The sequence below is a fragment of the Carassius carassius genome, chromosome 27 (genome assembly GCF_963082965.1).
Source record: "Carassius carassius chromosome 27, fCarCar2.1, whole genome shotgun sequence".
In the NCBI taxonomy this organism is placed as follows: Eukaryota; Metazoa; Chordata; class Actinopteri; order Cypriniformes; family Cyprinidae; genus Carassius; species Carassius carassius.
Window position 1 is genome coordinate 13,491,294 of NC_081781.1, and position 12,393 is coordinate 13,503,686.

General features: G+C 37.3%; 3 protein-coding genes across 3 annotated transcripts; 1 reads left to right on the forward strand and 2 right to left on the reverse strand.

Annotated features, from left to right (window-relative positions):
* Positions 1-202: 202 nt before the first annotated feature.
* Positions 203-4,617, reverse strand: ubr7 (ubiquitin protein ligase E3 component n-recognin 7). The gene is made up of 11 exons (XM_059512784.1): positions 4,485-4,617; positions 4,042-4,175; positions 3,554-3,614; positions 3,373-3,468; positions 3,152-3,205; positions 2,931-3,036; positions 2,603-2,724; positions 1,986-2,165; positions 1,240-1,420; positions 1,054-1,115; positions 203-953 (listed from the first exon to the last, which is right to left on the reverse strand). The coding sequence occupies exons 1-11, from the start codon at positions 4,614-4,616 to the stop codon at positions 861-863; spliced, it is 1,221 nt and encodes a 406-aa protein (XP_059368767.1). The 5' UTR covers position 4,617; the 3' UTR covers positions 203-860.
* si:dkeyp-55f12.3 (uncharacterized protein LOC568418 homolog) lies at positions 4,602-6,417 on the forward strand. Its single transcript, XM_059512785.1, has 3 exons — positions 4,602-4,732; positions 5,412-5,673; positions 5,962-6,417. Exons 2-3 carry the CDS (start codon positions 5,478-5,480, stop codon positions 6,066-6,068), a joined length of 303 nt encoding a protein of 100 aa, XP_059368768.1. The 5' UTR covers positions 4,602-4,732; positions 5,412-5,477; the 3' UTR covers positions 6,069-6,417.
* A 763-nt stretch (positions 6,418-7,180) lies between these two features.
* On the reverse strand, positions 7,181-8,854 carry tmem251 (transmembrane protein 251). The gene is made up of 2 exons (XM_059512786.1): positions 8,698-8,854; positions 7,181-8,238 (listed from the first exon to the last, which is right to left on the reverse strand). The coding sequence occupies exon 2, from the start codon at positions 8,221-8,223 to the stop codon at positions 7,795-7,797; it is 429 nt and encodes a 142-aa protein (XP_059368769.1). The 5' UTR covers positions 8,224-8,238; positions 8,698-8,854; the 3' UTR covers positions 7,181-7,794.
* Between the last annotated feature and the right edge of the window lie 3,539 nt (positions 8,855-12,393).

Consider the following 12,393-nt stretch of genomic DNA (forward strand, 5'->3'; position numbering starts at 1 on the left):
CTTAAAAAAATAAATAAATAAATAAAGTTTTAGTAGTCTTGGTCAGTTTTTCACACACTGCAATGATGTGCAAAACTTTATCAGTTATTAACAGAACTCAAAATGTATACAAGTTACTAAACTAATGAAATAAAAAACACTTAAAAACAATTTCTCCCCAATGGAGTGTTCTTGGGATAAACTAAGACATACATCTCAAGGCCCAAATGTATTACCATTTTTATTTCTCAAAGATAGGATGTTAAAAAGTAACAATCTACAAACCAAACAGGTTAAAACAAGATCAAGTGAATAAAGCGTTACTAGACAAGTAACAATTGTAACTCAACAACCTGAAAAAGCGCTTGTGTAGGTTTATCTAAACAGATTTTTCCAATGGGCTGTCGATCTATTTACCCTGACATACATGAATGTGAATATTTGCCGTCCCATCTGAACAGAATGAATACTGACTGCAGTCATGTGATTGTGACTTCCCTAATAGCCTTCTGTAAATACCAGAACCATTTTAAATTGCCTAAAAAGAGAGCTCCCGAGGACTGACTGCAATTCCAATTGATATGACATTATAGAAGTGCTTTTGCATAAATCCACTGATTTTAATCTTGGAGCCATTGACATGTTGATTTGAAAAGGCAGGATTACAAGAAAAGAATTACAGCTACATCTTTGGAAACACAGATCCTGTCATACATCACTATACAAGGTCAAAATCATACAAGGTTATGAGGGCCTGGATTTGAACTGCATATTTATTTTTAAAAAACCAGGGGTGGTCTTGAAATGAACAGATTTGGGGGAGGAAACCATGAAGGATTGGATGGAGCTGGTATGCTTGAAGTGGCAGGGTGAAGGGCGGTTTAACTGCAGTAGTACTGGCCTGTGTTGGCTCTTCGTCTCTTGCGGCTTTGCTGTTGTTCAAAGAAATGACGGATGTCCTCAGGTGTCACCACCTAAACAAGGAAAGGAGAAGAAAATGAACAGACACTACAAGCTTACATTCAACTAAACCAAACATTAAGAAAAAAAACACACACAGAGAAGAAAACCTACCTTTCCTTCTGCTGCAAATCTCTGCAGGTAGTCCTTCAGCTCTGTCTTCATGTCATTATATCCTGATGTAAAGTTAAATGTCAACATCACAGTTGAGCAGTTACATTTGAAATCTCATATCAATGAGAAAACAAATTCGCTTTGCTTTCACACAGATAAGGATAAGGACCACTTAACTCTACTAACCATGGATAATCTCCAGCTGCTGAACCCGATTTAAGTTGTTTAGGGCCGACATCAAGGGGTCACGACTCTCAGCTCCTCCTGCTTGCTCAGCCTGCATTGTAGACTTGCCTTTGTTTTCATACGCAAGGACAGTGTCCATCTCATCCAGAAGGAAAGACACTCCTGCATCTGTATAGAGGACCTAAGCAAAGAAAGCAAATCATGAGATGAGACCAGAAAGAATGTTGTTTTTTCATCTTCATCATGTTTGAACGATACAGAACCACTCTGTTAATGGATTTTTTTTAGGAAAACATTACAGGATTCCAGTGGGTTGAAGGTCTAAATTGCAGTTTCAATGCAGCTTCAAAGGGCTCTACACAATCCACGCCGAGGAATAAGGATCTTATCTAGCAAACAGTCAAAAAGTCATTTTCTGAAAAAAAATATTTACTTTTTTTTTTTACCACAAATGCTTGTCTTGCATTAGCTCTGCGATGCGCATGTGTGATTTCAAATTTTCTCCTTTAACTTCAAAAAAACAATGAGGCGGTATTCCTCATGCCTATGTCAAGCATGACCTTTTCAACGTGACTAATGTGTGAGGTCAGGCTGGTGCAAGATGAGCATTTGTGGTTAAAAAGTATAATTTTTTTTGACAATGATTGATTGTTTCGCTAAATAAGACCCTTATTCCTCAGCTGGGACCATGCAGTATTTAATAATTATCTAGTTAATCTCCTCTGTAAAGTGTGCTTGAGCTGTACCTTGCAGTCGGTACAGGTGCAGAGTTTTGTGCGCCAGGCAGATGGCCAGAACACGGCGCCCTGCAGAGTCCGGCTCCAACCCGAGGCCTTCATCTCTCTCAGCCTGCATCCCTCCTCTGAGAAACCTTCAGCTTCTTCCTGGTGTTTCCGCTTACAGGCGGATGTCCCATTGACCTGCACCTGACGGCAGAGAGAAGGTCACCAAATCTTGATCACTGATTCCTTTCTTCCTGTGTAGATTGTTAAAATCATTTCTCATTCATACAGCTGAGTTGGCATTCTTGATAACAGCAACAAAACAATGTGGTGCAAATTCAGTTGAGCTCGATTTCATCAAATTATAGCTTAATTGAGACAGATGAAGCATAAGAGATGAACCAATTCCCCAATGAAAAGTCTTTCAAACATGCATCATCTAAAAGAACTACTGCCACCTTGTGGTGAGTGCATCGTGTCCTAAAACAATTATTCATTGAATACAAGTTGGAGATTTAAAGTTGGCTACCCACAATAAAAATGGACTGAACAGAAATTAATAGAATTAAAAATGCCATGTCATATTTCATCCTCCTATTAAGAGACAAGAAAACAAGCACATTACAGCAAACAGTTAGAACCTTCTCATCAGCAGAGCTCTTCGGGTTCTCATTGTTAATTTTCTTCTCCTCTTCATCATTTTCTACCTCCACCTTCACATCCTCCTCTCCTTTGCATGGACTTACTTTTGTCATGGGTGGCACTGATGCAAACAAGATAGAATAAACCTTCACAAATGTATAATTGTTGTAAACACTGTAAATGGCTTTACTGTTTCTTATGATCAGTTTAATGTGTCCTGGCTGATACACTAATTTCTCTATTTTTAATGAGAACTTTGCCTCATTTTCATACTAACTTGTCTGTTAATGCAAAATGGAAGTAGAAACATGTATACAACAACATTACCTGCAATATGTGCAGCATAGTTCCAAAGGAAAGCGGTTTTATTCATGCACGACTCGCAAATCATCTCTTGCAGCTCCACACAGTCTGGCACTACGCAGCCCAAATGCTGAGAGAAACACAGAGATGTTCTGAAACATTTCAACCTGAATGCATTATGCTTCTCATCTACACACACAAAGAACACTAATCCATGTTCATGTCCTGTCTGATTTGATACTAACCCGACCATGGAACCAGTCCTCACACACAATACATTGGATCATCTCATCTGGAGCCTGAAGAGAGAACATGGTTCATAGATGCATGCAATCTACTCAATGTAATATAAAAAAAGCACTCGAAACATCCAAACACAATTAGAATCTGAACACTGATTCCTAATTAAAAACTATATTTGCAATACAACATACATTATAGAACATTATAGAATGCAACTCATTACCTCATCCTCTGGATCTGGGTAGGGTCTGTCACACGTGCAGTACAAGCCAAAAAAATTATGGCTGTATTTGTTCCCTGAATTCACTTTCTCTTTATCCTGTATAACAGATATCCATCTGATTAGAAAAATCGAATTAAAACACGAAAACACAAATTCAAACTAACAGCAAAACGTATCTTACCGCAAAAAGCTTGCACTCCATTGCCCCAAACTTATCGTTTCCACAATCACATCGAAAATTCCTGTATTATCAATAAGGTTTTGAGTGCAGCATACTCATAACATATCACAATGCCTCAGAAAGCACAATTTAAAGCAGGATCTGTTTGTAATTTAATCTAAAAACACTGATGCTTAGTTTTATTTCCTCCAGATCTCCATGTGGAAATTTCTTCACATAAGTTCTGCATTGTCTATAATGCAGCTAGTGCAAATACATCAGGGAAAAACAGCTAAATAATCCCTCTGTCATATTGTCAAAAATATATGGATACAAATTAGGCAAAATAGTTTGCAAAATGCGCATGGAACCACTTCAGCAAACCATCAAACAATAAATGTCAGATCCAATCAGGCTCTGCTTAAATGGGTTAAAGCAGTGGCAAATGTACCTTCTAACATAATATTACACTTCAGTGGTTATTTTAGATGGACTGTGGAAATATTCACCTCTTGGTATAGAGCTCAAAAAGGTCATGGCCCTCATGGCACTTGTAGGAGCATGCCAGACAGATGCCAGCCGGCTCTCCTCCCTTTGGTGTGCAGGTGTTACAGGCATACAGAGCCTGGCGCTTCACATATCCCTGTCAGGACACAAAATAAATCACCTTGTTTTAGAACATATAACTTATTTTCATTTTGAGAATGTTAATGTAAATACAGAGCATTTGCTGACAACTATTGTTAAAGGCATCTTGCTATTTCCAACAAATAGACCCAGCATCTACGCATTATTATTAATGTTTTGTGCTTAACCCATATCAAAGCAATCCTACAAACATTTTTGCAAGAAGTATGTTGAACACCAAGATTAAATAGGCTGTGTAAAGGTATGATCCGCTTGCTAAAAACGGATTCTTTGAAAAGTCTGCGTTCACATAAAGACGTCGAACCTCTGGATACGAGCATTTCTCTGAATCACTGCCTCCGAGAACAGCGGAGGCTTCATTCTCCAGCTCTTCATCCTCCTCTAAGACGTCCACCAGAGATACAGTAGCCTCCTCCTCTCCGACATTTGCCGCCATCCTTAAAGAGATGAGCGCAAAAAATTGTTTCTAGTTCCTGTTCCAGGGCACGAGACGAGACACGAACAAACTGAACTGAACTGAACTGTCCGCGAGATCGCGTTTTACTGGAGACGGTGGGTCTTCTATTATAGAACTAAAATAAAGATGTAGCAAAGTGTTATGCAGTTTGACATCACCCAAACATATTCTCGGGATTAACTCAACATTGACAATAACAAAACCAATGCTGCTTCCGGTTTATGCAAATTACAATATGTTTGGCGGGAGTTGTAAAGAGAATTTATTATTTTTAGGGCTCTTTTTTCTGACTAATGTGTATTCATATATCACACCCACATTAACTCAATGATTACGGATAAACAGAAAAAAATTGAATTTTCGCAAAGCTAATTTGATAGCTCAGAGTTCAAAGGGTAGATCAGTGTTGCCATGTCCACTTATTATATTATTTATAAATAGTGTGCCACTCGTACGATTTTCTTTAATATATATATATATATATATATATATATATATATATATATATATATATATATATATATATTTAATTCTTCAGTTGTCACATTTTTACATTATGTTCATGTTATATGTCGGCATTTTGCTCATTGCTAATGTTGTTAATTTGCTGCCTGTTGCAGTTATTTAATGACCAGTTCTAAATTTGAAATATTTTAACCATTTTTTGTAAAATGATGTATTTACCGATATTGTAGTTTAGCCTGTAAAGTAATATATTCCATTCTATTTTATATATATAAAAAAAAAAAAAAAAAACATTTCTTTCATTTTTAGACAGTCCATTCTGCGTGGTTTTCTTGAGAGATCTGGCAACCGAGTTACAGTGCGTGTACCTACAATATGGCAGCGTGCGAGCTGCAGGGAGAGCTGAAGTACCGAGATGGACGGACAAGCCAGTTTACAGTACCAGCAGATGGCAGTTTGAAAGCAATGATAACTGGCATCAAGAAATTAAATGCTGATATATCTGAAGTTTTGACCACTCTTGTTGAACAAGAAAGAGGCTCAGTGGAAAACAGCACAGCGGATGTAGATGGTAAGCGGTTAAAATGAAGACTGGCTTGTTGATGGAAAACCAACAAACTTAAAAAATAAATAAATAAATAAAAAAACTAAAATATATACAATAATGAAAATGGCTAAAAGTCTCCCCTCTTATGACAACGAGCTCCAAGTACAAGTAGTGACCCAACTTTTATTTACTTACTTAAAATACTTTATTATTTCAATATTCCTATTACAATTAAACCAACGTCATATTTTGTTATAATTATTTAATTTTCTCATTTTTTTTTACTTGTTTTTTTTTAAACCCATGTTATAGATGAAGAAGAAGCGGACAGTGATGAAGAGGAGAGGACTACAGAAATGGCCACCAAAAAGTCAAACTCAGAGCCTCCAAAAAAGCGGATGAAAACCTTGCGTTCTTGATCTTCACATCTTTCATTGTTTTGTAATTGGCGTTTACTACATAAAGATGTGTTGTTACATCAGTATCAGTAAAAACTTTTATGTCAGTCAAGACTCAAGACTATTTCAAGACTATTTGCTGAAATTTTGCCTTAATTTGTTCCCATTTTTGTTTATGCAGTTTTTTTTTATTTTTCATAACTTCAGGTTCCAGTAAAAGGTGAAAGTATAACTGTGTAAAAGGAAAAGTGTTTTATCAATACATTAAAAAGTTACAAATTGACAGTTGTTATCAGTACTGTGGCTTCTTCAGCTAACAGGTGATAATAAACCACGGTGCAATAAACTGGGTTCAAACAGTCTAGTAAAATGTCTGAGTTTCTGATTGAGAAATCAATGTAACAGTTTTTTTTGTAACAAAAGAAAACAGACTCCACATTACATTTCTTTATTGATTTTTTTTCAGAGTTGTTTCAAACCACAGTGTATTAAGATTGCAATGGAAAGTTATTAACAAATACCCATTTAACATTATCATTATAAATTCACAGTCAAGCCCTTTTAGACAAAAATGATTTGCCTTTTTTGAACAATAAAAGACACTGTTGACAAAAAGATGTGATTTTAAAAATCAAAACACTTGGGTCCTGTGGCACAGGTTGAAGTTGAGAAGTTTGAGACCCAATGTTTTGTGCCAGACTTATTACAACCTAACACACCCAACAAGTCTAAATAACCTTTGCATTTCTTATGCAAGATAAGATTACTCACACTGTAAAATGATGCAGATATCCCTCAACAATAAGACATATTGAGTTCACAACTATTCCACACAGACATAAATATGAACAATTTGCTTTCTGAAACACAGATGTCTTTTCTCTGAGGACACTTGATTATCACTATGATACATGAAAAATATGATTTGTTAAATTAAAGAACTGGAGAAAAAACTATTGCCATGTCTAGAGCTGACAATAAATCATATTTTAAAAAATACTGATAGTAAAGTGTATTTTTAATACAAAACATTTCCTTTCCTAATACTACTCCTTTCTTTGTTACTGCCTTGAGTGCATTTTAGATTCAAAACAAATGAAAAGATGGACACGGTTATAAACAAATGGAAAATACATATGTGGCACCACTGTCCACGGTTTTCTTATTTTCCACTAATAAAATGTCCGCTGGAGTTGAAAACAAATTCATGGAGCATTAAAGTGACACTATAAATCCTCCACATCTTTAGACAATGGCTTAAATGACTCAATTTAGGCAACTTAGATTTTATTAATAAATTTTTATTTCAATTATAAAAGTTTTTTTCAGTGAAATCAAGACAAAGCTTCTAAAAAAGAAAAAAAGTACCATAAGGCTGAGCCAACATGGAAAATATTTCTGGATCCCGTTATAAATCTACTTCAATTAAAATGTGGACAAATTTTGCTATTCAGCTTGAAAGAGTACGAAACATCACCTATAGTCCAGTTTTTTTTTTTTTTGCTAAAAATACACAATAAAAACTGGTGTGGAACTGTAAGTAACTCAAACAATTAGTTGACAAAGAGAAAAAAAACACATTACAAAGACCTTAATCCTAATCACATTCCCCTTTTAATTCCTACACCAAAAAAAAAAACAAGTCTTTAAAAAAAATAAGATTCTCATTTATGAATGCACTTTTGTATTGCCCAACCCCTAAGACACCAAACTGTATGGCACCTCCTCCTCATCTTTAACACTCACTTCAAGTGTCAATCAGCTGCAGTCTGCTGATCTGATTGGAGGCCTTGGCGAAGGTTTGCTGACGGTTGCAGAGAACAGCAAGGCAGATGGGTAGAATACAGTATCCTACAGTCTTGGGGTCCGTCCTTGTGCAGGAGTAAAGAAAGAGGAACACCTGGAGGTAGGGAATGAGGAAAATGGTGGCCCACACCCAGAAGGGCAGGAGGAGAAGTCTCGTTTTCAGAGTCACGATCCATGAGGTTGAAGATGGGGAAGAGGAAGAAGCATCTCCTGACCTTTTTGTCTGTGCCCCAGCCACCTTTTGTTCTTGTGCCAGTGCAAGTAGGTTGTATGTTTGGCTGATCTCAAATATATAATACACGGCAGCGACACTAGCCAACAAGTACAGTCCGACACCTATCCACCCCATCCGCTGGCGGAAATTCATCATTCTCCATGCTCTTCTCTGGAGAAACAACGACAGCAAATGAACTGGATGACAAGAACCCAAACACATGCTTGTGAAATCATGTGATCAATGGTGTGATCACTGCTAAATATTTAGGAAATAAAAATCATATCAAACTCTCAATCCTCACTGAAGAAATACCAGTATTGTTATTAAATCCTTATTAAATATACAAGTTAATGTTTAATTATATTCACTAAAAAATATTACACTAAAATATTTAATAATTAAATAAAAAACATTTACTTCCTTGATGTTGCAGGAAATACATTCCTATACGAATTACTGAACTCTAGCTTGAAATATTAAATAAGCAAAGAGGAAGTCCTTCAAACACAAGAAACCTCACCATCTGGAGATTTCTCAAAGCTGTTGACTTGTACTGCTGTGTCATTATATAGCGACACGCCCCCATCGTATCCACTAAACACATGATTTCATATGAGTGTTACTTACTGTGATCACACGATCAATCCATGTTGCGCGGTTTTCAGGACAATTTGTTTCTCGATTCAAACACGACGCTGTCACAGGATTGTTGTCATAGGACTCACTTCCTGGAATAGCAACATCCGGGAAGTTTCCCGTGAATCTTCGCCGACTTTATTATTAACCTCGCAAACTGTACTTTACTGCCCCCCAGAGCATCACTGTGTCATAAACACCTCCAGAAATTAAAATATGTGTGTGCTAAGTGTAACACCAACAGCGTTACCAAACACAAATTCACTACACAGGACAAATCACTATCTTACATGACAGTTAGCAGTTGTAAAATTAGAATTTAATACGATTTAAAGGACCACAACAATTTTGAGATAAGAAAATGATTTAAACTGTATTAATCTAGTCAAGTCCAGCTTTTGTCATTCCGCTACGTGTGGAAATACAGTGGAATGAAATGTCGTGTCTCGCAGGACCACAGTGCTACATAAATAAACATAAATATAAACATACAACACTAAACATAAGAACAATTTTTAGACCTGCATAGATAACTTTCTAAATGGTTTACTACAGTCGTGGCCAAAGAATTACATAAATGTTAGTTTTCAAAAGGTTTGCTGCTAAACTGCTTTTAGATCTTTGTTTCAGTTGTTTCTGTGATGTACTGAAATATAATTACAAGCACTTCATACGTTTCAAAGGCTTTTATCGACAATTACATGACATTTATGCAAAGAGTCAGTATTTGCAGTGTTGGCCCTTCTTTTTCAGGACCTCTGCAATTCGACTGGGCATGCTCTCAATCAACTTCTGGGCCAAATCCTGACTGATAGCAACCCATTCTTTCATAATCACTTCTTGGAGTTTGTCAGAATTAGTGGGTTTTTGTTTGTCCACCCGCCTCTTGAGGATTGACCACAAGTTCTCAATGGGATTAAGGTCTGGGGAGTTTCCAGGCCATGGACCCAAAATTTCAACATTCTGGTCCCCGAGCCACTTAGTTATCACTTTTGCCTTATGGCACGGTGCTCCATCGTGCTGGAAAATGCATTGTTCTTCACCAAACTGTTGTTGGATTGTTGGTAGAAGTTGCTGTTGGAGGGTGTTTTGGTACCATTCTTTATTCATGGCTGTGTTTTTGGGCAGAATTGTGAGTGAGCCCACTCCCTTGGATGAGAAGCAACCCCACACATGAATGGTGTCAGGATGCTTTACTGTTGGCATGACACAGGACTGATGGTAGCGCTCACCTTTTCTTCTCTGGACAAGCCTTTTTCCAGATGCCCCAAACAATCGGAAAGGGGCTTCATCGGAGAATATGACTTTGCCCCAGTCCTCAGCAGTCCATTCACTATACTTTCTGCAGAAGATCAATCTGTCCCTGATGTTTTTTTTGGAGAGAAGTGGCTTCTTTGCAGCCCTTCTTGACACCAGGCCATCTTCCAAAAGTCTTCGCCTCACTCTGCGTGCAGATGCGCTCACACCTGCCTGCTGCCATTCCTGAGCAAGCTCTGCACTGGTGGCACTCCGATCCCGCAGCTGAATCCTCTTTAGGAGACGATCCTGGCGCTTGCTGGACTTTCTTGGACACCCTGAAGCCGCCTTTACAAGAATTGAACCTCTTTCCTTGAAGTTCTTGATGATCCTATAAATTGTTGATTTAGGTGCAATCTTAGTAGCCACAATATCCTTGCCTGTGAAGCCATTTTTATGCAACGCAATGATGGCTGCACGCGTTTCTTTGCAGGTCACCATGGTTAACAATGGAAGAACAATGATTTCAAGCATCACCCTCCTTTTAACATGTCAAGTCTGCCATTCTAACCCAATCAGCCTGACATAATGATCTCCAGCCTTGTGCTCGTCAACATTCTCACCTGAGTTAACAAGACGATTACTGAAATGATCTCAGCAGGTCCTTTAATGACAGCAATGAAATGCAGTGGAAAGGTTTTTTTGGGATTAAGTTAATTTTCATGGCAAAGAAGGACTATGCAATTCATCTGATCACTCTTCATAACATTCTGGAGTATATGCAAATTGCTATTATAAAAACTTAAGCAGCAACTTTTCCAATTTCCAATATTTATGTAATTCTCAAAACATTTGGCCACGACTGTATACATACACATAACCTAAGACAGACTATACAAGTACTTTACATAATAACTGTACATGATATTGTGCAAAAGATGTATTTAAGGTTAAGAAGCAAGTAGTTCAATATGCTTTGTGGTGCATTCACAGGTAAACATTTGTGTTATCTTATTAAGTCCATGAAACATGGAGTGTTTATAAGAAAGTGTCTGGTGTTTATAGAGAGGGAAGAGTGTGTTTCTACAGGTGGTTTGTCCAGCCCACTCACCTGTGTGTAGCATACTCAGAATTGCACAAAGTTTTCCTTGAAACATGGAGTGTTTATAAGAAAGTGTCTGGTGCGTATAGAGAAGAAAGGTTATGTTTCTACAGGTTGTTTGTCCAGCCCACTCACCTGTGTGTAGAACACTCAGAATTGCACAATGCTCTTGAGGTGTGGTGGGATGGGGGGAGAGAGGATCCTGGTTTCAGAAGCTAGGGTTGTGGATGAGGTTTCAGAGGTGGGTGAGGTGACTGGAATTGAGACCTACCACAGTAGTGTCATCAGTAAACTTGATAATGTGGTTAGAGCTGAAGGGGGCTGAGTATAGAGCCTTGTGGGGCACCTGTGCTCAGTGTGGTAGTGCTTGGGGGTGTTGTGGCTGAAACAGACTGAGTGAGGAGGTCTTCTGGTTAGAAAGTCCAGGATTCAACAGTATGCAAACTGGAGCAAGTCAAGATTGGATTTGGTAAGGTGTATGACTAACCTCTCAAACCACTTTCATCACGATTGGGGACAGTGCTATGGGATGCGTCTTTCAGTCCCCATACCCTATCCCTAAACTTCAAAGAAAACATTCAGCATTTTTACATTTTATAAAATAAATATAATGTTGTGATTTACAAGCTGTTTTCCTTAGGGGGATCTAAAAAACTGATATAACTTCTGACTGTGATCCAATGTGGATTTTGGTCAAATGATAAGGCAGAAATATATTGTTGACATTTATTTATTTATTTATTTATTTTTGTTGGGGGGGGGTATTAAGCAATTAGGCCTATAACTTCCTTGGGGCGTGAAGAATGAATAAATGAATATAATGAATAATCTTTTTTGAGTAATTAGTCCAACAGTGGTAAGTAATGCAATAGGCCTACTTTTAAGAGAGAGTATACAGTAGTAACCAAAGTAATCGAATTACACTTTTGAAAATAACCACTGTACTTTTTTTTAATAACGTGCACAACATTTAGGATATTACACATTTATCGAAAAAAATGTTTTTACACGTTTTTATTGTAGCAACAGCGTGTGGGCAGTAGCCAATACAAAGTTTGACCACTAGGCTACTGTCATTAGTTTAAATCATATATTTAAATATTACAAATAGCAAATGTAATAATAGAAAAATTTAAATAAAAACTTTAGTATTTTATTTGAAAATAATTTCTATAATTGAAATAGTTAGATGAAAAAATAGCCTACTTTGCTCGACCTCGGTTAAAATCTACACTCTACGTCTCTACCACTCCAACAAGCCACTGTACCTCTTTCTTATTTCCTTATTATTCCTCATTTTTAAAGATTTGAACTTTGGTACAACGGAATACCACTGAACGATCGAATCC

Bases quoted from the DNA above. Each gene is read 5' to 3' on its own strand.
- ubr7 (XM_059512784.1), bottom strand. From the start codon at position 4,616: ATGGCGGCAAATGTCGGAGAGGAGGAGGCTACTGTATCTCTGGTGGAC. The intron at 3,206-3,372 runs GTAATGAGTTGC...TTCTCTCTTCAG, and splicing joins ACCCAGATCCAGAGGATGAG to GCTCCAGATGAGATGATCCA. The intron at 3,037-3,151 runs GTTAGTATCAAA...TGTTTCTCTCAG, and splicing joins AGGACTGGTTCCATGGTCGG to CATTTGGGCTGCGTAGTGCC.
- si:dkeyp-55f12.3 (XM_059512785.1), top strand. From the start codon at position 5,478: ATGGCAGCGTGCGAGCTGCAGGGAGAGCTGAAGTACCGAGATGGACGG. The intron at 5,674-5,961 runs GTAAGCGGTTAA...CCCATGTTATAG, and splicing joins CAGCACAGCGGATGTAGATG to ATGAAGAAGAAGCGGACAGT.
- tmem251 (XM_059512786.1), bottom strand. From the start codon at position 8,223: ATGATGAATTTCCGCCAGCGGATGGGGTGGATAGGTGTCGGACTGTAC.